Below are 25,518 nucleotides of genomic sequence, written 5' to 3'. Positions count from 1 at the left end.
GTTAGGGCGGGCGAGGGGCTACAGCTGAGCGCAGCGGATGCCCACCCTGCCTGCGCCCTTGACGCACCAAGGTCAGGGAGCCCCGGTCGCATCATCAAGCCCTGAGTCTCCAAGAGTGGCTGTGGCCCACCCTCCCTATAGCATTTCCCACAAGGCCAAGTCCCAGCGACCCCCCTCCCCTTACCCGGCCCTCTGCTTCTTGGACTTGTCTGAGATGCCATCCCGAGCCATGAGCTTGTTGAAGACGATGATTCCGATGAGCATATTCACCTGGGGGCCCGGTGGAGTGGGGTAGGGGAAGACAGGATCACCAGATGCCCTCCTGGCAGGGAAATCCCCAGGTGGAGGAGGTAGACCCCCTTGGGCCGTGCCCCTCCCAGGACGCTGCAGGGGCACATACCAGGACAATGACAGCTGCTGGGCCCACGAAGGCATAAAGCAGACCACCCTCCAGAGAGAGCCAGCAGCTGGGGAGGGGGGAAAGAGGGGGTATCAGACAACCAGTGGGCCCGCCCCCATGCTCAACCACCATCCCTCAGGGCTCCCTGAGCTGCCAGGTCACGTTACGCATGGGGCAGGGACCCAGACAGGGTGACAGTGAGCCACTGACTGTTGCTGAGCCCCTCTAACAAGGGTCCTGGGGCCACCAAGGCTGATCCCTGACCTAAATGGTTCTGAGATTATCCAATCCCCGCACAGCCTTTTATAGTCAGGGAAACAGGCTGAGACGGGAGAATTTGCCCAAAGTCCCACAGCAGGAGTGGGCCAGGATCACAGCCCGAGAAGTCTGGAGCCCTATCAGGTCCACTGACTCCCGCTTCCCACCCCGGGAGGCCCACGTACTAGCTGGATGTACCGTATCCTTTGGTGCGGGTAAAGCCGACCGACACGGCCACCACCAGGGCAGGCAGACCTGGGGGAGTGGGGGAGCCAGAGTGAGATGGCCGCCCGTCCTCAGGGTCCTTCGCCCTCCCAGACCCCCAGCCCAGCTGACCCGTGTGCCCAGAGAGCAGGGCCGGGGCCGGTAGCTCTCTTGCTGCCCCTGTCCCCAAGGCCCAGTGACAGGGTCCAGCACGAGCCCTGCTCACCCCAGCCCAGGCAAAGGAAGCGCTTGCGGACGAGGCGGGTGCGCATCCGTCCGATGACAGCCAGGTAGGACTGCCAGGCCTCAGTGAGCACCCAGCAAAAGGATGAGAGGAAGAAGAAGTGCAGGAAGGCGGCTGTCATGGTGCACACACCCTGCAGGGAGAAGGAGAGGGAGGGAGTGGCCCTGAGCAGCCGCCAGGGTGGGAAGCGCCGGGCTTCCCACGTCCGCTGCTGGGCGCTGCCACGGCCGCCCACCTGAGCTCCGCCTCCCACAGAACCCTGCCAGGCACCCCCGTCTTCCTGCACCCACGCACAGCACGACACAGGCCCGGTGACACGCACACGGCACTCGGCATCCAGGAGGCGGGCGGGCAGGCTGCCCACGCACAGACGGGGCTGGCAGGGAGGGGGACAAACAGGAGTGCCTGCCACGTCATGGCCGGGTGGGCCCCGCGTCTGGCACCAGCAGGGCTGGCGCTGTGCAGAGAGGGCCGAGGGGGCATAAGGGACAGCCAACACAGATCAGACGCGGGCATGTGGTACAGGAGGCTCCGCTGGGGCTCCCACATGCCCGCAGACACGCCCAACACATGTGCGCACAGGCACTCAGCTCACGTACACGTTCACAGATGTACACAGACATCCCTCACTGGAGTACACACACCCCCTCTCCAGCTCCCTCATGTACGCTCACACACACTATCTCCCACACACACCCTCACCCAACACCCAGCTCGAGTGTCTACACACATCCGGCACTTAGTTTCATACACACGAGCACACGCGCCATCCCCCCTTCGCCCCACTCTCACACCCCGGCCCCCCTGTGAGCCTGCACCTGCCTTGCTCAGCACCCGCGACTGGCCCACGAGGATCAGGATGTTGGATGCCAGGATGGACAGGCAGAAATTCAGCAGGATGATGGAGCGTTCCGATTTTATAAACCTGGTGGGGCACAGTGGGCAGAGACAGGGGAGCTAGCCGCCCTGCCCAACTCCGGGTGGCCGGCCACCTCCCGCCCCGCCCCCTCGTTCCCCCAACCCCCCACCGTCCCACCTACCTCCAGAAGGCGGCATAGATGGCAAGGAGGGTGAGCAGTGCCATGCAGGACACAGCACAGCCGATCACAAGGGGGACCGAGGGGGAGCCTGCCAGCTCCAGGGTCTGGGGCAGAGGGGCAGACCGTCAGATGGGTCACTGGGAGAGGGCAGCTACAGGGGTGCCATCGCCCTCCCCACCTCCTGTCTAGGACAGACTGGCACCTGCACCTGTGTCACACCCACACACATAAGGGGACTCACCACTGCCTCCACACGTGCACAGAGCAGACCCAGTCACGTACGTGGACGTGTATTTATGCTGTCACCCGCACTCTTCCACACACAACCAGACACACGCGTGTGTGTATACACATGCAATCACCCACCGCCACACACCCCTGGGCACGTGGCATCGCTGTGAGCACCATCCCAGGGGCACAGACTTCCACGTGCAATCCCACAAGTACACCCACGCAAACACCACGTGGGATCACCCAGATCCCCGCCAGCACTGTCACAGATGGCCACTGGCACCCAGGAGCCTCTTCTCCGGCCCAGCCCAGGCACTTCCCTCCCACTCACCAGGTCCTTGGGCGGCTGGGCCAGCACAGCAAAGGTGGACAGGTGCTGGCACTGGCAGCGAGTGTGGGCTGCCTGGGTCTCCAGGGTCTGGCAGCTCTCAGTGTCCCAGTCCCCTGAGCTGGCATCTCTTGGGTGGAGGAAGAGGTGGAATGAGCCCCAGCCCAGCTCCACGGCCCCACCCCCAGTGCTGGCCACTGCCCAAGGACAGGTGAAACCCAGAGCAAGGCCACATCCAAGAGGCAGGCAGGCAGGCAGCAGGAGCCACAGGGTTTGCCCTTGATCCCTTAGGCCAAGGATGGTGCCAAGGCACCCTCCCTCTGGCCTTCCAGGCAGGACATCCCCTCCTGAGGGAGGAGTCCCAGGGCTGCAGCCTTCCCCACACAGAGCCCCTGCCCAACTCACGCTCTGGAGTAGTCCCAGCTGGCACAGTGGGGATCCGTGGTGCCCTGCGGAGCAGAAGACCTAAGTGCAGCGTGGGTGGGAAGCTGCCCACCCATGACCACCCCCATCCTGCCATGGCAGGCCCCACACAGGTCAGCGGTTCAGCCTGCCATCAAGGCAGACCACCTCCCCATCAGACAAGCCTTTGACTGCCCTGGCTGGGGCATACCCAGGGTCCCTGCCCAGGGCCCCACTCACGTTGATGATATAGGAGAGCTCCACGGTGATGAGGGGCTCAGCTAGTGGCTGGGTGGGGGGCCTCACAGTCACTGTCATCACCCTGGATGTGACGGCCAGCGGGGGCCTGGGGGACAGATGCTCAGGTCAGCTCCTGCCAGCAGGTGCCCAGACCAAGTCAGGAACCCTGAAGGTGCTTTGGATCGAGGGCAGGAGGCTACCATGGTGCCAAGGCCAGGGGAAGGCCTAGAGTTCAGTGGGGCCCAGGACTTTGGGTGAGGTCTAGAGCTCAGTCCAGCACCCCCTGCACCCCCTCTGAAGCCTCTGGGAGCTGCATGGATGTCTTGGAGAAGCACCTGTGTCCAGAGCCAGGCGAGGGGTCCCTGAGGCTGCAAATGGATCTCTCTGTGGCCAGCATGGGCTCAGCCCTCCTTCCCTTACCTGGGTCTCCCTGGACCCACAGCAGTCCCATCCACCCCTCCCAGGGACTCACCTGGGGGGCGGCAGGATGAGGCCGAGGGTGCGGTAGAGCACAGCACCAATCACAAAGTAGGAGGAGGACTCCTCAGGGTCTGCTGGGAGGAGGCGCTGGTGGGAGTGGCCTGGGCCAGGGGGCACAGTTCCTGGGCCTCTCCCCCTGCCAAGGCTGCCTGCTGTCCCGGATGCGGCCGGCTTCCCTGGGGAGGAGAGGCTGAGCACCTCCTTGGGTAGGAAGAGGCGGTCCTCTGAGTACCGCACCCAGTCCTTCATGCCCCGGCGGCCGCGCATGGGGAACGTGATGTCGCTGGACACAGCCGAGACGGGCTCTCGCTGAATGCTGATCACTGCAGAGGACAGACAGAGACAGAAACAGAGGAGAAGGTCACAGCGGAAGAGATGAATGTGGGGGAGACCGACAGCAGGAAGGCAGATGCAGACACCGAGGTTGGTACAAAGAGGGAGACATGTATACAAAGAAACAACAAAGAGACGGAGCGTGGGAAGAAACGTGGAGACCGAGATACAAATAAGGGGTTAAACGAGGGAAAGGCAGGGCCCAGAGAAAGAGAGGAAGATAGGAAAAGCCCCCTCAGAAACCATCCCTCCCCCAGGGCGTCCTGGGTTTGGCCACATCCAGCACCCCCTCCCCTGCCTGCCTCCTTGTACCCAGGTTATCTGTGACAATCAGAGAGCTCTGAAAGGCCTTGAGAGCATCGCCCACCAGGTGAATGAAGTCCTCCACGACCCGGAGCAGGTGCACAGAGCCAGGGGACACCTGGGGACAGACAGGGCGTAAGGGACCAAGGCAGGGGTGGGCCATGGGGGAACAAGCCTGGAAGCCCAGCCCCTTACCTGCTGAGCATCATCCCACTTGTCCTTGTTCTCTGCATCCACCATGAAGCTCACCACCTGGAAGAAGCGCTGGGGAAAGAGCAGTGGGTGTTGGGAGGTCCCAGCCCCAGGGAGAGTAGCTTCCCCGCCACAGTCATACCTGCCACCCCCCCCCCACAGACTCTGCTATAGGGGCCCGGCCTCCCCCTTCAATCTAGGGCTTCTGAACCTTCGGCCCTCCTTCCTCTTGACAGGGTAGAGGGTACCTGCACGTCATCAGCCGAGGGCACATAGGTGGCTCTCTTGAAGGTGTCAGTGACATTCCTCAGAATGTCCACGGAGAAAAGCAGGTCCCCACTGTAGTAGGTGCGCCGGGCCAGCAGCTCCTGCAGGCTCCGCACCACTTGTGACATGCCCTCGCCCGCCAGCATGCGCTGCCCCTTGGCCAGGTGCTCCCGAAGCTGCCAGTGATAGGTAGGCTGCTGTCACCAGAGTGTCAAGAGCTGGGACCCGTCCCTGGCCCATCCCACTCCAGTCCACCCACCACTTGCATCCAGAGGGGAAGGGTCAGATAGAGATGCTCAAAGAGATCATGGGGAGACACAGTCTAAGAAAGAGACCCATAAAGAGAGAGAATCCCCAAAGATACGTAAAGACTGAAATAGGAACAGCAAAAGAAAGAAGGAGCTCAGATATACATATAAAAGACGATAAGCACAGTTGAGGGACAAGGCACCTCCCTAATCCAAAGAGGCCATCACACGCTGGAGTGTAATTCGCTCTCTCTCTCTCTCTCTCTCCCAAATACGAGCTCCAAGCACAAACACAACAAATACCGGTTACAGTCAGACGAGTACACACAGGCCACGCTCGCTAACAACATTCTTACCCCACGGCAGGCCCTGGGCTGGGCACTGGGGACATAAAAATAATTTCACTTTGTCCCTGCCTTCAAGGAGCTCCCAGTCTCACAGGACACAGACACTGTGATGAGCACTCGTAACACCTAATGACTGAGAAGCTCGGGGGCTGTAGGAGCACAGGGGGAGGCACTGGGGATAAGGGAAGACATCTGAGAATCAGGCCTTGAGGGATGAGTAGGAGTTTGTCAGACAAGGAGAGGCACAGCCAGGCAGAAGTGGGCACATCGTATGTACGCCAAGGCACATGGGCACGAGCAAGAATCGAGTTCCCTCCACGCCCACCAGAGTCTGGGACAGATCCTGTGTCGCCCCAGCCCAGCAGGGTGCACTCACCGACAGATACAGGTAGCGGTACTCGTGGGAGATGCAGCGGGCAAAGCTGGGCAGCCCCCAGTAGGCCACGCCCTGGGCACTGAGGAGACAGCGGCGGCTGGCAGACCCTGCAGGGGGACAGGACAGAGGGTTGGGTGTGGGGGCCGAGCTCTCACCCACTTCACTCCACACCTCAGGATGGAGGCTCAAAGAGGCTGGGGGCCCGGAAGGGAGCGGCAAGAATGGCGGGTGTGGGAGGCGTGCAGGGAGAGCCACCCGCCCCTACCTGAGGCGTTGGGGGGACACTTGTTGTAGATGACCTCTCCAGCAGCCGCCTTCTTCCACATCATCAGCATCACGTACTCGTCCCTGCACATCTCATGGAAGGCTGTTGGTACAGCGGAGGGGCTCAGCCAGGCCCAGGCACTTGCCCCCAAAGCCCCAGGGTCCAGCGGGCAATACCTGGACACCTCTTCTCACTGCAGGGCTTCACCTCCTCTCCGGTGCCCTCGCAGGGGTATCCCTGAGAGCCTGTGGCCTGGCACATGCGGAAACGGCGCTGCCAGCCTGTGTCACACGTCTTGGAGCACAGGCTCCACGCGTTCCACGGCCCCCACTTGCCGTCTGTGGCTGCAGAGATGGGGGGCGTGAGTGGCCCCAGGCGCCCCCTGGGCCAGGGCCGCCACCTGCCGCCCCTGTGCCACGCACTCACCCGGGCACTCAAGGTTGCCGCACTCCCTGGTGTCAGTGAGGGCCCCGGTACACGTGGCCCAGGCTGGGCCCGCCACGCTGCACTTCCGGCTGCGCTGCTGGGTCCCATTGGCACAGGACATGGAGCACGGGCCCCAGGGACCCCATTCTAGCCACTGGCCTTCCACTGCATGGGGAGACACAAGCAGGGTTGGCTGTCGAGCAAGGGTGTGGGGATGCGTCAGGGCAGAGCACCGCAGGGAGATGGCATTCAGATTTGAATAAGGCCAGACCCACTGGAGAGGGGTGGAGGAAGTGGGGCTGGAGGGAGCTGGTGGTGCCTGGGCCTGGGCCTGCCTGCCTGCCACCAGCTCCAGGAACACAGGACTCCTCTCCACTCAGCACTGAGGCAATAGCTCTCTTCTGGCTAGGGAAACGGGCCCCGGGCCACCTTCTGATCTTTGCCCACATGTAAGCCCAGCTTTGTGTCCCCTCACAGCCCAGCTGGCCATGAGCACCAAAGTGTAGTCCAGCCCAGCACCAAACAACAAGGGTAGTCCAGGGCTCAGGGGAAGGGGCACTGGCGAGCAGCCCCCTTTAGATGGAATCACAGGGTGCCAACTCCAAGTAGGCTGGGCCAGGTCACCTCCCACGCTGGCAGGTAGACTTTGCCAGTCTCCCCATGCTTGGTCAAAGTTCACTGGGGTTCCCCCAGGGGCAGGGCACTGGACCTGACTTCCTCCCCTTTCCCGACCCCCACCCCGGCTGGGCAGAGCCCGCCTGAAAGCCCACGGGTGCTACTGACCCGGGCAGGCGGCCATACTGCAGAGCTTAGTCTGCAGCTCGGGACCCTCGCAGGCCTTGCCGCCGTGCTGGGGGGGGCACGCAGGTCCGCATCCGGCTCCGGGACCCCCGCCCGCAGCTGCGGGAGCACAGGCTCCAGGACCCCCACTCCTCCCACACGCCGTGCACTGCAAGGAAGCACGTGGCCGGTGGCTGGGCGGCACCTTGGCCCCGCCCACTGCCCACCCGCCCACCAATCAGGAGCTCCGGCAGCTCTGCCACCGCTCCTCATTGGCTCTTCCCTGGGCCCCAGGATTCCGCCCTTTGGGGATGCGCGGATGTGGAAGACACAGACTTCTAGTCCCAACTCACACAGGGCACTGCCTGTGGACACCCGGACAGGGAGACTAGAATCAACCCAGGAGGGGAGCCAGGGGTCCTCCTCTCCTGGGGGCACAGTAAAGTCCAGGAAAGGGCTCAATATCTACCCCACCTTACCCCATCCCCATCCCTCCCCACCCCAGATCCAGAGCAAGAATCCAACATGGCAGGCCTGGGGCAAGAGAATGCCCCTCCCCACCCCAAGCGCAGGGACACACAAATAGACATGACCCTCTACGTAGACACTGACACAAAAAGCTCACATTGGAACACGGCTTTGCCCCACCCCTTTGCAAGCTCCTGGCACACCCCCAGTTGCCAAAACCCCTTCCCAGGTAGCCCTACTTTAAGTTCCCAGCCAGGAGCTGATCTGGCCTAGGCACCACTTCACTCCCTCAGGCGCAAGGGGCAGGACCCGCTGAAGCTGCCGAGCCCCTCCTGACCGACAGGCTGTCCCCACGGGCACATGCACATTCTCAACAGCTCCATGCTGAACTGAGGAAGGCTTCAGGGTCTAGGGGAGGCTCCCTGGGGAGTGGGATAGGGAGTCAGAGGAGGGAGGGGATGGTCAGAGAGAGCTTCATTTTTTTTTTTTTTAAGGGGCATTTCTTTTAGATCTTGAAGGACAGGCTGAATTTTAATAGCCAAGGTAGAGGTGGAGGAGATAGGATGAGAATAGGCAAGTGCAGGGCGGTGGGAAAGTGCAAGAGGTGCTGGTGTGGCCAGAGCACAGGGAACACGGAAGGCGGTGAGGGTAAAAAGACAAGCCTTGATTACCAGGACGTAGGCATCAGGGGAGTGATGTGCCCAGAACCAAGCCTGCTGGTGCGGGCCTTGGTCTGATTCATCTGTGTCCCTGATGCCCTGTGTGGGGCTGGGCCTGGTGTGGGGGTTGGGGGGACAGTCAAGTTTGCTGAATGAAAGGAAGAGGCAACCAACCGTCTTTGGAAGATGAACTTGCCCGAGTCCCAGGCAGGACCCGACCCTGCAGGCAGACTGGGCGGGGAGGACGGGCATACCTGGGCAGGTGGCTGAATTGTTGCAGGGCCGGGTCTCCCGCAGGGGCCCGCTGCACAGGGTCCCATAGGGGGAGGACACGCAGGAGCGGGTCCGCACCTGCAGGCCCTGCCCACACGTCAGGGAACACACGCTCCACGGGGACCACTCCTCAGCCGCTGGGTCGCCTACGAGAGAGGGACAGGGTCGGCGGCAGGGGGCATCTCCCAAGCACTCAGTCTCATAGGAATCCTCCTACCCTGACCCCAAGTGACAGGCTCTTCAGGAGGCAATCCAGCCCTGCCCACAGGCCTCGCATGGCAGAGAGACACGACTGAGCTCCAGGACATAGACATAGACAGGCACACGCCAAGCACACATGCCACCAGACGCCACAGAGTCGGGCCACCGCCACAGAGGAAGGGAGGCGGGCCCGAGTTACCTGTCTGCGCCATGTACAGCCCAGGCTCATCTGCAGACCTTGGCCACTGGGTTTTCACCTTCGGTTCCTCTTCCGGCTCCTCACCTGGAAAACGGAGGTGGTGGCAGGGGCTCAGCAGAGGCCAGCTCAGTCCCGCCAGGGTGGCACAGAGAGGGCAGCCTTGCTCACCCTCAGCCAGAGGGTCTGGAACCAACTGCAGGCGACGCTGAAAGAGCATCACGTCCTGCCCCCTGCCCCACCAACACCATTTTACAGATAAGGAAACTGAGGCTCAGAAGGCCATGCAGGGCTTGCCTACAGCCTCATGACTGTCTTTTCCTCCTGCCTCAGCCAAACTGGGGGAGACTGGAGAGGAGTGGCCGCTCATATTACTGAGCTCTGGGAAGCTTCTGTGCCAAGTGCTGTCCCTACCTATCTCCTTAACCCTCCCCTGGGAAGTAGGGACCATCACCTCCGTTTAAAGATGAGAAAACTGAGGCCGAGAGAGGGGAAGTGACTTGTCCAAGATCACACAGCTTGGAAAGCCTCAAGTCCAGTCTCTTTCCCCTCACAGGGCTGACCCTAAGGCAGACAAACAGCCAAGGTGAGCAGTTGTGACCACTCCGTAAGCTTGCCTCTGGGACACGATTCATGCCAAGCCAGGGGCTGGGCCTGGGGCCCAGATTCTGCTCCCCAAGCAGCACTGGACTGTGACCTGGAGGCACAGGTCAGAACGCCGCTCCTCTGAGACCTAAGGGCCTGGGGCAGGTGCCTCCATCCAGCAGACCCTACTCCCCCCTGCCCTGCGGCCAGCGAGCAGCAGGCTCTCTGGGATCTGCTGCTGCTGCCTCGGCCCCCGCCTCACCGGGCTCTTGGCTGCCCAATTTCTGTGTCTGGTCTAGGCCTTGGAAGCACTGCCAGCCCTGGAGGAGAGGCTGGGAGCTCCCATTCTCCAAAGCCAGGCCCTCCTGCTCAGACGTGAGCTCATCAGGGCCTCTCCCACAGGCTGGGTAGCAGGGATGGTGGCAGACATGAGTACGGGGGAGAAAGACCCAGCTCACGTAGAGGCTGCTGGGCAGGTGGGATCGGAACAGTATTTTGGGACAGGGCTCAGCCTACACTGTCCCCAGACTGGAAGGTATTCCTCTCCCCTACTCCCAGGCCCTCTCCTATTTCTGAACACCAGGTCAGCACCGAACAGGCACTCTGTGTTGGATGGAACCCAAGAAGGCTGTACTCTTCCTGCCCTCTGCCGCCCAGTCCAGGCTCTGCATCTGAGAGAAAGCTCTTCCTCACCAGGCATGAAGAGTGGCCACTCTGAGCAAACCTGCTGTCCACAGGGCCCTGAGCTGCCACTCAGCCCAACCTCTGGTCTCATCCACTCCCGGGCCCTTCCCTCCACTTCAGCCACCAGTCCCAGGACCTGGTCTTCATCATCCCCGAAACTGCTCCACCATCTCTGAAACCTGCATCTCCCCAACCCACAGGACACCTTCAGAGTCAGGCAACCCTGGTCCCAAATGGGGCGTGGACACTGACCAGCTGTGTGACCGTGGGCAAGTGTCTTTGCCTCTCTGACCCTGTTTTCTGACCTCTGTAGAACGATACTCAGAATACCCCCTACCCTGAGGGCTGACCTCAGGACTTCCTGACAGGAGATCACGAAGCCCTCAGCACCCTGCTTGGACATGGGGAGTGCTCAGAAGGCAGCAACCATCTGGTTTATTTTCACCATCTTCCCTTCCCTCAACACCTCCACCCCTTCAGCACCCTCACGTGCCACCACCCCTCAGCCCCCTGGGCCTCCTCCCTCTGAACAGCATCTGCCATGGCTCCTGGCCTCACTTTGGGCCCTGCCTCTATCAAGACCACAGAGAAGGTGCTGGAACCATGCCTGGCAGCTCCCGAATCCCCTCACCCAGCCTTTCCACCACACCCGTTCAGCCACTCCCCAGCCCTGGAGACTGTGACAAACCGCCTTCTCCACGCCCACCCCCAGGCTGCTAAAGAAATCTACAGCTGTGCCAACTGCCACGACAGATTCAGGGATGCACATCCGATGGCCGAGCAGGGCTCCCTGCCTTCCCCGTCCCCCGCCTCGGCGGGCTGTGCCAGACCTTGACCTCTCTGCTCAAGCCCATCTCCGCCCACTCCCTCTCTGCAACAAGCTCCTTTACAGAGAAAGCAGAAGCTATGACACGGGACCCCCCCCCACCCCGACTTCTTGCCTCACCCCTCCAACTCCCAACTTTCCTGAAGCCCTTCCCTTCACAAAGACCAGCCCCTCATCCCAGTGCTGCCTTCTATTCCTCCCGCCTACCTTCTCCGGAGGGCTCCACCCATCATCCCCTCTCATCAGCATTTCGTCAGCATTCTCCTCGCAGCAGCCTGGGAACAGATCTAGGCCCTTTCCATTCTCAGAGGGGCCCTCCTCTGACCCTCCTGCCTTCTCTGGCTACTGCCCTCGGCTCCTCTTCACCATCAATGAGTGGTCCACAGATGGCACTCCAGTTTCTCACCTGCCGCTCACGTCCTGGCTCAGATGTCACCTTGCCTGGTAAATCCACTGCAGTCTGGCTTCTGACCACATCTTCTGCTGAAACCGTTCTTGACAGAGTCATCAGTGCCCTCCTTGTTGCTAAATCCTATGGGCTTTGCAGGCCTCGTCCTGCCCCAGCCCTTGGCAGCATTTCGCCCTGCTGACTCTCCAGCCCTGAAACACTCCCCTCCCTGACTCGCCTGGCTTCCTGCTACCTCTGCCCTGCCTCTTTGGCCTGTTTTCCTGCTGCTTCCCACGTCTAGCATCCACACTTTGTCCTGTTTTCACAGGACAACACCACCCCCCACCAGGCTTCATTAACCCCCTCTGAATGGCTGCTCCGAAGTCGTTGCGCCACCCACCGAACCTGTGCTTCACTCCTGTATAGCTTCCTGCCTCCTGGACAAGTCGCCTGATGGGGGGGGAGGGCCCTCAAACTCAGCGTGTCCACAATAGGATCATCATCTCCTCTCAAACCTCTCAAACCCACTTGTTCCCCACCTTCACCTGGAAAACTCCTACTTGATCTTCAAAACCCACCTCAAATGACCTCTTATAGGCAAAGTCTTCCTTATCCCTCACTCCCCTGCAGAGTTGGCTGCCCCCTCTTCTACATGCCCACTCATCACAGATGATTCCATCTGCTGACTGTCTGAATTACCCCCCCATCCGAGAGCCCTTTGAAGAAAGGCTGTGTGAGCCATCTCCCTGACCACATGAACACCAGTACAGAATCCGGCCCAGAGAAACAGCAGTAAACACCAATGAACATGTTGCTCCTAGCTTCCCCTACCCCATGGGGGTCATTGGAAATGGTCGTTTGTCATCTTGAGTACCAGCTCTGACCTGCAGCCCGCCACCTAGACCACCCCAAGCTTGACATCCATTTATTAATAAGCGCTCTGGAGATGCCATTTGAACTGTTGCAAATCCAGCTCCTTTTTGGCGTCTTGGCCATTACTGTTGTGGGTGGCAACCCCTCCCATCCCTGGCCTGGCATCCAGTAAGCCCATCAAATGCGGCCACGTGAGAGACCAGCCTGACTTGCTTGTCGTGGACTCACACTGCTTCCTGTGGTGCCCGCGTCCTCTACTGACCACTCACCACCCTCTTGCTGGCCAGCCCCGCCATATAACCAGAGTGGTGGTTTCTAGAATCCACCCCATTTGAAAATCAGAACGTGTCCCAGGTCCAGCTGTTGAGCACCTCTCCTAGCCTCCTGGGCTGGACCAGAGAGGGGAAGGGACACGCCCAAGGCCACACAGCCGGGGGCCTGTACTGACTGCCCTCCCCTCCCCACCCCCACCCCACCCCCCTCTGAGGAAAGCCAGTTCTCCCTGCGGGGGAAGAAGACAGATAAGACCAGAGGTGTCAGCCACTGAAACAAACGTTTATTCGGTATACACCACGTGCAGGCCCCCGCCAGCTCCGGGCCCAGACCAGGGCAGGTGTGAGAGGAAAATGGGCCAAGAGGACAAGGAGGGGTCCAGGAAGGGGTGTGAGCACCCCCAGACCTCCTGAGCGTCCCACTCAGTGGGCGCCGTGAGCTGACTGGACCAGGGACTCTGATGCTCCCAGCCCTACTACCCGTCAGCTTTCCCACCTGGCTGCTTGCTGCCTGGGACCCGCTTCCCCACTCAACCCTGGATGAACTCTAAACTGTTCTGTTTTGTTCTGAATAACCCTGTAGGAGATAATTTACTACACACCTCCTATGTGCCAGTCACTGCATGCTCTACATTACCTCATTTAATCCTCATTAGGGCAGGTTCTCCCATTTTACTAATGAGGTACTAATGAGGCTCCAAGGTCTCATCCTGGAGAGAGGCTGATGTGGGATTCGAACTCCAGCCTGCCTGATTCCAGAGGCCACTTTACGCTGAACTGCGCTGGCTCTGACAAAATGCAACTCAACTTGGACCTCCTCAGAGACGGCTTCCCTGATTCCCATGGGACCCCGAGTTACTCCCCCGCCTCCCCACAGCCCCCCACATACTTGCCTCTATTCTCTTGTTTTCACACCTCTTCCTAATTGTTCCATTGAGCATCTATGCCCCGCCTCTGCCAGGCGAGACTGATTCTCCCTTGTAGGCTCCAAAGTGGTCCTCTGGAAGCCCAGCCCCACACGCTTGCCTGCTGAGAAACCTTCAGTGGCTCCCCACTGCTACCACCACAGTAAACCTCTGAGCCTGGCATGCTCTGGTCCCTGCTGACGTGTCCAGTCCTGTTTTCCCCTCCCCACCAGGCAGCCAAACTGTGAGGCCCTGTGGGTCAGTGGGAAGGACGTAGATTTGGGAGCCAGACAAATGCAGGTCTGATCCCCAAGTCTGCATAGTCTTGCTGTGTGCCGTTGGACAAGTCGCCTCACCTCTCTGAGCTTAAAATTTTCCAACTGAGAATAGAGGTGACACTTCCTAATTCATCATGAGAATTAAATGATGAGAGATATGGGTCACCCGGAGCATAATAAACTCTCAATGAAAGGAGCTGCCACTCCCTTCTTGTTATCCCTTGAACATGCAAATGCTTTCCTCCTTCCACTCATCTGTTAATGGTGTTCCCTCCTCTTGGAACGCCCTTCCTCTACCTCAATCTGTCAAAATCTTCTAGATTTCAAATGCCACCTCCTCCAGGAAGCCTCCCTAGGATGACTACACAGAGGTCTGGGTGTGCAGGTCCCTTCTTCTGCTATAGCTGTGAGTATCCTGTGCTGATCCCTCTCCTGGCCCCTGAGGGAGGGTTTCAATCTCCCTTGACCTCTTGCACAGACGGCCCAGCTCTGAGCTGCCAGACACAAGACAGGCATTCAGCAAACACCAAATATCCCTGAGGGTTCCTCCGCCCCAACCACACAGGACCACTCTGGTCTCACCCCTGACACTGGCAGGCAGGGTGGGCAAAGGCACTTTGCCATCTGAGCAGGACTGCACACACCTGCTACCCCATGCTCCGCAGACCCTGCCGCCCAAACTCCACATAGTCCAGCCCCCTCAGCCTCCTTTGTCATGAATGTGTTAAAAACAACCATGATAATCACCACTTCCATGGGGAGAGAGCAGTGCAATTTACAAAGCAGTCCTCCCTCACCAGGGTCTCTGCATCCTCCCTGAGGCTGGCCCTAGAGCCCCAAGTAGGCACCAACTGATCCCCCTGAAACACCGTTCTGTCATGTCCCTCCGTGGCTCCCCAGCCCCAGCAGAACATCAGGACCCCAGGGGGGGCCAGGGCAGAGGAAGGTGGCTCTTGTAAATTCTAGACTCTACTTGTGCAGTCCCATGCAACTGGGTACACCCAGCCAGAATGCCAGTCCCCTTCCAATGACTTCCTCCCCAGGCTGCTGGCCTATCTGTCCAGCCTCCCAACAGAGCTAGCTGGGTCTCTGCCACCTCCCCCCACATAGCCAGGAGCTCCTTGAGAGCAGGGACCGCGTCCCACTCATCCTTCTTCCCCCACGCCGCCCAACTTCTTGCTGCCTTAAAGCCCTTGGCCAACAGGGTGAGGTCCCAGTGTCTGGGTGCAGCAGTCAGAGCCTTGGCCCCATCTCCCACCACTGGGACTACCGTCTGGTAACGGCTGGTCTACTACAGCCCCCTGTCCCCAGCATGTTCACACGCCACGCCCTGGCACGGGCTGCTTCCTTCACCTTGAAAGCCCTTCCCCTTGCACCGGGAAATGACTTGGGGAGGCTCACAAATGTGCCATAAAATAACACTGGGTCATGGACTGAGGAAGTGATCCCCTTTCCAGGTCTCATTTTAGTAGAGTGACTATTTGCCAATCTGCCTGGGATAGTCTGGTTTAGGCCTATCACCCTGATGGAATTAATAGTACCCCCCTCCCCATTTATAACCTCGAAAATGTCCCAGCTCAGATGATAAATTATATGGACAGCTCACTTTTAATCCTTCCAAGTGCATGAGAAAGAAGGTCTCCGTGCAGTCCGAGACTTTAACACATCCCCAGTACGTGCTAATTTCTCTTTCTAACAGATTGAGAGAAGGGATGAGCGTCTAGCTAGAATTTGTTGTTTCTCTGGTTATCTTCTATTTCAGATAAGTGATACTCTTTTTCCATTGATGATATGAAATTTCTTTTTAATGTATTAAATTTCAAAAGCGATTCGATTTAAAGAAAAAAATTCACAGGCTAGTGAATTCCTATTCACTCCTCAAAACCCAACTCAGAATCACCTTCTTTAGACCACCTTCCCACCCCTTTGTGGTTTAATCCCTCACTCTTCCTCCTCCCTTGACATCCAGCACATACATTCATACCTACTACACTAAGTTACGACAACACACAACTACTTACCAGGGATTTACCATGTGCCAGGCACTGTGCGAAGCATTAACCCAAATTCTCTTGCTTAATCCTCACCATTACTCTTTAGAATAACTCCACCATCCCCATTTTATAGGTGATGATATAGGGATGAGGAGACATGCCCGTCGTCACACAGCTAGTCAGTGGTGGTGTCAGGGGTTGAACCTGGGGCTGGGTGACCTCAGCCGGTGGCCCTGACCACCACTGTACACTAGTGGTCACTCTCCCCCACCAGAAGGCAGAAGGTGTGTCGGCCTCACCTCGGATCTCATTCACTCAGAGCCACTTCAAGGCCTGGCGTAAACTCCGTTCTGATAAAGAAATGAAGATGTGTGTGATGGATGGGCTGGGACTCAGTCCCCTTTGAGATGTCTGGGGGTGGGGGTGGGGTGGTCTGTGCCCCACTCGCCATCCCATGATGGAGCACACAGGTTTCTGGCAGCAGAGATCTGGGCTGGAAGGATCCTCCAGGAATCGTACCACATGTGCTAGGTCTTCCCCCACCCCACTCTGAGAGAGGCCCTGCCTCCCCAATGTCTGCACCCCAAAGAGTCAGGTAAGGTAGGGCCTCTCTTCCTGCCACCAGACCATGGTCAAGGAGAAAGCCAATCGAGGACTGGGTCAGGCAGGTGAGAGGCAGCTTCCTAGAGGAGACAGGGCTTGAGTTGTGCTTGGAAGGATGGGGCAAAGGATAACCCAGGGCAAAGGGCATTCCAGGTGATGGAAACAGCCCAAGCAAAGGCAGGGAAGCCAGAAAGCAGGGGGTTCTGGGGCCAGTAGGAGCCCCAGTTGAAAGGGTGGGAGAGAACCAGAGGGAAAGCAGGTGGCAGCTGGGTCAGGGGCGGGACTGGAATGCCAGGCTGAGGAGTCTGGGCCGCGTTGGGGAGTCCCCGGGGGCTGAATCAGGGAAGTGACATATAGAGAACGGGGGGCCCTGAGGTCCCAAGGGGGTAGCGCCTTGTCCAAGTCACACAGCAGCAGTGGCAGAGGGGAGATCTGAACCCATTCTTGCCTCCCAGGCCTGACGCTCAGGGGACCACAGGGTCACCTGGTGCCCATGCCTCTGGAATGGAGCCTGGATGATGGAGATGGTGGGCTAGTAGCCACCAGCCAAGGGTGGGACAGTGCCCCTGGGGGGAGGCAGGCAGTGTGGCAGAGGAGGGAGGGGGCTGCAAGAGTGAAGGACATTTTCTCCCAGATGTCACCCCGCACAGCCACATCTCAGGATTGGAGGGTCAGCAGGCAGGAACTGCAGGTTGGCGACCGGCTCCCTGTAGCTGGGCTCTGGAGCTGGTACCAATTCTACCACCTGCCTTCCGGCCCCGGCCTCGGCCAGCCTCCGTGCCTGTCCTCCGTGGAGCTCCTTCCTGCCTTCCTTCCCTTTCTTCCTCTCCCCCCACTTAACAGATTGCGGCAGCAAGATGGCACAAATTTATGGCTCAACTCACCAAAAATAACAAGAGATTTATCAAAGGCAGTTTGCGTGAAATTAACAGGCGTCTGTACCCTCTTGTCAAACGCACTCAGCTCTGAGGCGGGCCCAGGCCCTCCGCTCCCAGCCTCATGGCTCTTCCAGTACCAACCCAGCTCCACCCCACTTGGCCTTGCGTTGATCCTACCTGGGACGCCCCAGAGAAGCCGAGCACAACTCCCCTAGCCCAGTGCCTGGCAGAGGGGCTGGGATGAGGATCTCACCTGTTCACCACCATCCCACCAATCTTGTCCTCAAGCTGGCAGCTCCATGTGCCAGCCAGTTCTCCCGCAGCTGGTACGTGTCCAACTGGCCCAGTGGGAAGGAGGTGAAGGGAAGCATGGAGGTGAGGCCAAGGGCTTGGCCAAGGTGGTGCTGCCACCAGGCACAGAGTGCTCCAGGCCCTATGATGCCACTGGCCCTCAGATGCCCCCTGCCGCATGGAACAAACTGAGTCGTGTGCCCATCATCTCTTGCCCCAGAGAGGGTGGGCAGAAGGTAAGAGGTGGCAAAGAGGAAGAATCTCTTGCCTGCCAAGGGAGAGGAAGGGGCTGTGCCAGCCCAACTCTGGGCACCAGTGTGCCCTGTGAGCCAATGGCTGACGCCACTTCACCACCACCCCTGCCCCCCACAACTCCCTACAAGAGCCCTCCCTGCAGGCCATCCCATGGAGCAGCCTGGCAATATGCCAAGCAGGACAAGGGGCATGAGCTGGGAGCCCAGGGCTCCCTACTCAGAGAAGATACCAGGCTTCATGCCCAGGGACAACCAGGATCTAATCTCCACCCATCCTCAGTCCCAGAGGCCTCTGCAGAGGCTCTGATGATGGTGGGAACGATGGTGCCCTTCCCATCATGAGCCCACTCTGACCCCTAAAGACACCCCGGCTACCAACCAACTCCCGCTTCCGACTTCAGCCAAGCCCAGCTGGCTGCTCCTGGCTCTGTGCTCCACCTGGCAGCCTGCCCAGATGGTGCCTGCCCAGGAGGGCAGAGCCTCAGTCCATCCACTGTGGACCACTGGGCTGATGGACCGCAGAGAAAACCAGACAAAAGAACCCGCCCTCTGCCGAGCACAATGGGGGAGGCCCCCACAGAGTGACAGGCAGTGGCGGCCAGGCAGGAACAGCCATAAACCTCCTGATATACGCCTGGCGCTCTCCGCCGATGTTCCACAAAGAAGCAAAATTCAATTTCTTCCTGCAGGCACTAAATCCCAGGCCAGCCTCCAGGGCCCGTAGCCTGCCCAGGGCCTGGCTGTCACTCGGATGGCTTCATTGACTGCTGTGAGCGGCCAAGCTGGCCTAGGGGAGAGGCCAGAACAAGGCCACTGGGCACTTGCCACGGATGGGTGTGATGCCAGATGTCTCATGAGGGAGGCTGAGAAGCCTCTTCCCCGAAGCCTTGGGAGAGGCTACTGTCATGATAAACACCTCCTCTAATTAAACCAGGGCTATCTCCCCGTTTTACAGACAAAACAACTGATGCCAAAAAAAAGGATCTACTCAGCGTAACAAAGACAGTTCCCAACTTTCGGGTTCTGTTTCCAAAGCAGGCATGGGAACAGATCATACCCCTCCAATACTCCTAGCAGCCCTCACACGAGAGCCCCTGTGTCCTTGTAAAAGCTCTCAGCCAGATCCAGATGCCCCTCTGACCCATCGCTGCGTGACAACCTCACAATGGTAGGCGAGCACCTGTTATCCCAAATGGGGAAACTGAGGCCCAGAGGGGGCGGGAACTCTCTGTTAGTACCAGAGCTGGAAACCAGATCCCAAATCTGCCTCCCTCCCACCCCGACGTCCTGGGCCCCCTGGCCAGTCCCTGGCCCAGCCCTGTTCAGCAGACACTTAGGACCCAGCCAAGGATCTTGGGGCCTTGAAGCTGCAGGAAGGAGGGTCGGCAGAAGGTGGCCGTGGCTGAGGGAGCTGGGTGGGAGCAGAAGCAGGCAGGACTCAAGGGCTTGAAGAGCTTTTGCCCAGTCAGCAGGAAGCTCTAGCAGCTGGCGGCCTTGGTCCCATAAGACGTGGGCCCAGAGCGGGGGAGAGGGATGCTGGGAGCTGAGCCAGGCCAGCCCTCCAAGGCAGCCTCGAAGCTCAGTCCTCTTCACCCAGGCACATTCTTCTGTGCCTTCCTCTGCCCTGACCCTGGGGCCATAGCCAAAAACCACTGACCCACGTGGGCAGGAAGACGTCCCTGCGCCCTGCCTACTCCAGCCTCCAGGCAAACTTGTCAACATGCAGTGCCAGCGCCTGCCGCCGTCATTCCCAGCTTTGGGCCTTTATATACACTGCTCCCTCTGCCTGGAACGCCCTCACCACTCCTTTGGCTTGGCTTGCTTCTACTTGTCCTTCTGATCTCTGTTCCTGTATCACTTCCTTCAGGAAGCCTTCCCTGACTGCCCAGGTAGGGGGTCCCTCCCTGGGTTTATCACACTGCATTGTCTATGGGGGTCTATGCCCCCATTCATCCACCCAGACTGCAAACTCTTCAAGAGGGAGGTCTGACCCCAATCCACTTTGGTGACCCCAACACCGGGACAAGGCTGGACCCAGTGGAGACACTGGAGAACAACCACATGAATGACCCAGTATCCGCCAAGATGGGCACCATCAGCCCTCCAGACACACCCACCTCACCTGGGCCCTGCTCAGACTCACCATATCTCATCTCTGTGGTGAACAGGTCATTGCTGCTCCCCGAATGCAAATCGGCCTCGGCAGGTGGGGCTGGGCCCCCAGGCACCAGAGCATTGGACAGGGTGTGGGCAGCAGGAGGACCCGGAGGCGTGGTGGTAGCGGGGCTGGCCCCTGTCTCACCAGGGCAGCTGCAGCCCGGCTGGGCAAAGCCACAGGCCCTGCCAGCCGCACGGCCGCACTCCTCGCTCCAGCGACACAGGACGCCGCAGGTGAACTGGCTGGAGTTATTGTTGTTGATGAGCAAGACCTCGACGAAGCGGAAGGCCAGGGCTGCGGGCGCCAGCAGGCGCGGGGCCTCCGAGGGCTCGGCCGACAGGCAGAGCTGCACGAAGTTCTTGTCGAAGTGCAGGAAGGTGAAGGGGCCCGAACCGCCGCACAGCTCCAACCCCGCGGCCTCCTCCTCCTCCTCTGGCCGCCCCAACTCCGCCCGGGCCTCCGCCTCGTCGGGGCTGGGCCGCAGGCAGGTAAAGTTGACCAGGTAGTGGTCCAGGGGCAGCAGGCGGGGGGCAAAGTGGGCGCACACCTGCTCCTGGCGGTTGAAGCGCAGGTAGAGGGAGTACTTGGTCGGGTCCGGGTTCTCCAGGGTCCAGGAGCAGCCCGAGGCGATGGTAGGAAAGAGGTCCTGCAGTGAGAAGGCCCCGTAGAGCACGCCGGAGGCCAGGGCAGAGCAGGCGCTGGGGGCGGGGTCGAAGGCGGCGGCCAGGCGCAGGGACAGAATCACAGATAGTAAGAGGGGACAGGCTGGGGTCATCCTATGTCCCTTGCCCTGTGGAGAGAGACAGTGGTCAGTGGCCCCGGGCGCAGCCAGCATGGGCTCTGAATCTCCTGTGGCTTAGCTGCCGGTCGTGGGCCTTGTGGTGAAGTCTATGTTCTTTTAAGTCACCCAGGTCCACTTACGTGATCTTAGACAAGGGACTTGACCTCTCTGAGCCCCTTACTTGAGAAATGAAGGCCCTCAGGAGAGCGTCTGCAATCTCGTAAACCCTTAAGAAACATGAGTTATGACTATTATTCCGTGGTTCCTCCATCGGTCCCATCAACCACCAGCATCTCGGCCTGACGTTCAGATCCGGCCCCGGCCCCACCACGCAACTCGTACCCTCCAGGACTGCTGCCCTCAGCCGCAATGTGTCGTGATCAGCTGTGAGGCGTGGCACACATAATCCAGAGGTAATTGTCGAAGTAGCGATGTTTGACAACGATTTGCTTTTTTATAAATCACAGCAATTCAAGGTTATTCCCAGAACAATGTCATTCTCACTCACTTGCTTTACTGAGTGGGAGAGAAAGGGGAGGAGTTACCGCTGGTGTGCTGGGGACTGAGCACAGCCTGAGCCATGCCCATGGGAGGGCATCGCAAGTGTGAACGTCATGACTATCGCTGCTGTGGATTTCCTGCTGGAAACAAGGGGGAGAGGCATCTGCAAAATGGGTGCAGTTGTTCCCCTCTAACCCCTCTTCCCCTCCCACCATGGTGTTATCCTCCAAGGCCTGGCGCAGGGCCTGCTACCCCTGGGGAGGCCACCAAGCCATTTCCCTCCTCTTAGCTCCCACAGCCCTTTCCTGAAAGTTTGCGTCACCCAATCGTGACCACTAGCCCTTGCTATGTCGCCAGGGCTAGCTCACTCATCTCATGAGTCTTCAAGCTCCTAGGAGTGGAGACCAGCGTCCGTTGATCTCTAACTGCCCCCAAAGCACTAAGCTGAGCTCGCAGCAGCTGTGCATGTACTCCAGGTGTGGAAGGGCAACCAGGACCCAAGTTGACAGACACACAAAGCAGTCACGCCAGAGTGGACAAGGGATGGGGGTGTGGGGGGGCGCTGCAGGTGCCTCGCACCTACCAGGCCAGGGCAGAGCCACTGCCCACAGCCTCCGCCCCAGCTGTCCAGGTAGCGGACGGTAGTGCCCAGGCTCAGCCCCGCTTCCAGCCCTGCCCCCAGGCGGGGTCCACGCTCCCTCCCTCCTCCATGCCCAAAGCATAGCTCACAGCACTGGATGGGCCCCCAGAGCCTGGTTGTTCCACATTAGAGGAGAAAAGATGAGGCTCTGAGAAGGGAGGCAATCTGCTCAAGATCACCTCAGAGAAGCCAGGCTGGGACTGGAGTCCAGGACCTGAGGCCCCAGCCCAGGCTCTCCCGCATCCACCCTTAGCTTCCTGCTCTGTCCCCTTCTCTGCTCCTCACGCTCTGGGAACTGAATCCCAAACATAGGATAATTCACAGGGTGTGGCTAGATTGTGCCAGGACACAGCTGCTCCCCAGGGACAGGTTTTCCCATGGCTGTTCAGGAGTCTAAAGAGTGGTCAGAGGTGGGGGGTGGGTGGGAAAGGAATGAGAATCCCAGAATTCCAGTTCCTGTGCAGCACCAAGGGAACTCCTCGCTGGCCCAGATCCCACGTGCTGCCACTCTGAGCCAGGCCCAAGCCCCAAGCGCAAACACACATTTGCCCCTCCTGAGCCACAGCGGAGTGGGGAGGCAGGCTCTAGGCAGGCGCATTTACAAGGAAGGAGCCACACCACCCTCCTCCAAAGACCTGCCTGGAGTTTTTCAGCAGAAGCCAGTATAGGCTGTGTCTCCTCTGACCCGCACAGAGCTGGCAAAGGGACCAGACCCCTGGCCTTGCCACCCCACATCATGACTGTGCCGGACCGTTCAGCCTGCCCAGCCTGCTGTAGCACCAGCGAAGCCAGCGGCTGAAGATGAGTGACATCCAATCCCCCCGCTGCCCCCAATTATTTCTAAGCAGGCTGCAAAATTCAGGCCATGGCTGTAGCTCAGTGGAGGGGAGGTGGGGCCTCATTATAACTGGCCTTGTCTCCCCCACTTAGAGCAGGGCAGGGAATCTCCACGCACAAACACACCAACACCCTGTGCCCTGCAGACATGCACACAAAAGCATGGATGCACAGACACGTGTGTAGCCAGGCATTCTGCCTGTGAAGAGATACACATGCACACAGACATGCACAGAGATCGGAGTAAACCACAGATGAGTGAACTCAATGCACACGAGGTGCGCACACTCACATGTACAAGGCTGTCAAGAGCCAGACACTCATACACACGTGCAGAGATGCAAATATACTCTCTAGTGTGAACACACAGGTATCTGGGTGTTTGAAGCTCAGCATATGACAGCTAAGCATCAGGCAGGATCTGATCTGCTGCTCCTTCCTTGGTGTTCCTGAAACTGAGGGCTCAGGCCCCCAGCCCCATCTCCTGAGCCTCCCCTGCTCCCTAGTCCATAGCTCCAACCCATCAAGAAGCACTAGGTCCATATCCCTCAGAGCCACAGCCTGGCTTCTCCAGAACTGAGCCACCTCTAAACCCTGCCCAAGCCCCATCCTCCACTCAGTCTCCTTCAGACACCTCCCCTCACATCAATTCTGGAATTACACCCTGGGTGTATATGACTCTCACTGTTCCTGCTGTGACATAAGACCTTCTAGGGGCCCCTTTTTTATATCAGTCTCCATCCACAAAATAAGGCAAGGAGCCCAATTCAAGCTGAGTCAGAGACCGCCTCCCCTGGGAAGGGACCTAGAAGGATCCTGGCCTCACAGGCAGCTCAGGTGGTTATGAGCCGTGATTAGCCTCCCTGAGCCTGAATTTCCCCCTCTGTGGAGTGGAGACATGATCCCCGCCCTCAGGACTGCATACACCTTCTCATTCAGCCACCTGGTGAGTTCCTAGCACAGAGCCTGCCATGGGGAGAGCGCTCACACCATCCTTTCCCCTCCCCCCTCCCTCTTCTCAGAACCTCCCAGTCTCTCCTGTTTCCTGCTGAAGTTGAGGTCAGTACCTCTGAAGGCTCTTTGGCTTAAACCTCAGAGTAGCTTTGCCACCTGCAAGCCCAGGAAGACCACAGACCCTTCCACGCACAGAGCTAGACAGGAGGGGTATGGAGGTCACCTCCGAGCAGGAACTTCCTGGGTCAGGAGGCTGATGGAAAGGATAATCAGTAGGCCACCTCCCTCAGGACCTCTCTGGGAGGAGATGGGTGAGGAGCTCAATCTCAGTCTCAGGATCCCCCTCCTCCAGCCACAGGCCCCCTTCACGGCATGCCCCCTTGCCCCCCTCAAACCTGAGAATCCCACCCTCTCTCCAAACACATTCATGCCCCTTTCCTCCCAGATCCCACAGGCCTGGGCTTCCCTTCTGCACCAGTGAGGGATTCCGAGGCTTTCCAGCAGCTGGAAGGGCCAAAACAAGACTGGGGTGGGAGGAGGCACAGGACGTAGTGCGGGGGGGAGGGGCACCTCAGGGCAAGGGCTGGGTCTCCGGGATCCCTGGGATCGACCCCTAGCCTCCCGCTAGCTGAGAGCAGGGGCGCCGGGCGGCGGGAGCCGGGAGCCCCGGCCGCGGGCGGGGGAGGGGCGGTGGGGGGGGGAGGGGGCGCGTCGGTGTGCACATCCGTCGCGTTTATCCACCTGGCAGCCCCAATTCGCCTGCCCGTCACTCACCCTCCGCCTCCCGGGCGCTCGCAGCGCGGCGGAGCCCAGACCGACACGCGGGCGGGGACCCCCGGGCCTCGAGGTCCCCTGCCCTTGCATCGGCCGGGGACGGGGTCCTCAAGCACCCCTCTCCCGGAGCTCTGCCACCCAGGAAGGCACACACCCTCCATCCAGCCTTGGGAGCTGGTGGGCCGGACCGAGGGGAGGGGGCGAACCTCCCCAGTGCAGCCCCTCCTTCTCCGGCTGGCAGAGTGTCTCTCCGTCTGGCGAGGGGGGCAGGGGCCTCCGACACACCACTAGGATGCGGGCCCCCAGCCCCCCGCGGGGAGGTGGGGGCGGTGCCGTGCGCGCGGGCGGCGGGGGAGGGGTCGGTGACTCAGCCGCCCTCCGCCCGCCTCCCCGGAACTTTGCAGCAGCTGGAGCCGCCGTTGCTACAGGAACCGAAAGCTTTTGTTCCCCAATGTCAGGGCTGCCCCGGCAGGCGGGAGGCTGGGAGGCTACCACTCCCCGGTGAGACCCAGGCCCAGCCCCACTGCCCAGAGGGCTTCCAGGCCAGCAGAACGTCACGAATTCGAGTCTCCTCTCTCCCCCTTGCCCGCCAAAGCCAGGTTTCTTCAAACTCTTGGGGCCCTCTGGCCAGGTCGCCGCCTAACTCTGACCCGGAGCGCTAACTGCCCTGGAAAGTTCCTGCTGGCATCTCTCCTCATGCGGGTAGGTAGAGGTTCTTCTGGGCCCCATGTGCTCCTCTGTGACTGATTTCCCACGTGGGCTGCCCCCCCCCAAGAAGCAGCCTACCTTTGGGGACCTTGACTTGGTTCCTCCACTTCCCCAGCTTCTACACTTGAACCATTACCTCAGAGGCCTTGGCCTTTCACTGATGCCCCTCTGAT

General features: G+C 59.7%; 1 protein-coding gene across 1 annotated transcript in view; it reads right to left on the bottom strand.

Annotated features, from left to right (window-relative positions):
- ADGRB2 (adhesion G protein-coupled receptor B2) overlaps positions 1–22,719 on the bottom strand; it is a 31,030-nt gene extending 8,311 nt beyond the window's left edge. Inside the window, 22 exon segments of the mRNA XM_029230294.1 lie at positions 185–270; positions 401–467; positions 844–913; positions 1,089–1,239; positions 1,929–2,031; positions 2,147–2,250; positions 2,709–2,835; positions 3,111–3,154; positions 3,348–3,453; positions 3,820–4,150; positions 4,473–4,581; positions 4,659–4,727; positions 4,904–5,098; positions 5,894–6,000; positions 6,159–6,260; positions 6,335–6,502; positions 6,585–6,749; positions 7,368–7,443; positions 7,445–7,533; positions 8,746–8,910; positions 9,165–9,248; positions 20,136–22,719. Of these exon segments, the coding sequence (XP_029086127.1) occupies positions 185–270; positions 401–467; positions 844–913; positions 1,089–1,239; positions 1,929–2,031; positions 2,147–2,250; positions 2,709–2,835; positions 3,111–3,154; positions 3,348–3,453; positions 3,820–4,150; positions 4,473–4,581; positions 4,659–4,727; positions 4,904–5,098; positions 5,894–6,000; positions 6,159–6,260; positions 6,335–6,502; positions 6,585–6,749; positions 7,368–7,443; positions 7,445–7,533; positions 8,746–8,910; positions 9,165–9,248; positions 20,136–20,985 (3,368 nt within the window). The 5' untranslated portion in view covers positions 20,986–22,719.
- Positions 22,720–25,518: the final 2,799 nt, after the last annotated feature.

The sequence above is a fragment of the Monodon monoceros genome, unplaced genomic scaffold (assembly GCF_005190385.1).
Source record: "Monodon monoceros isolate NGI ecotype Baffin Bay Population unplaced genomic scaffold, NGI_Narwhal_1 Super_Scaffold_18, whole genome shotgun sequence".
Classification (NCBI taxonomy): domain Eukaryota; kingdom Metazoa; phylum Chordata; class Mammalia; order Artiodactyla; family Monodontidae; genus Monodon; species Monodon monoceros.
This window is presented reverse-complemented; position numbering and strand designations above follow the sequence as displayed.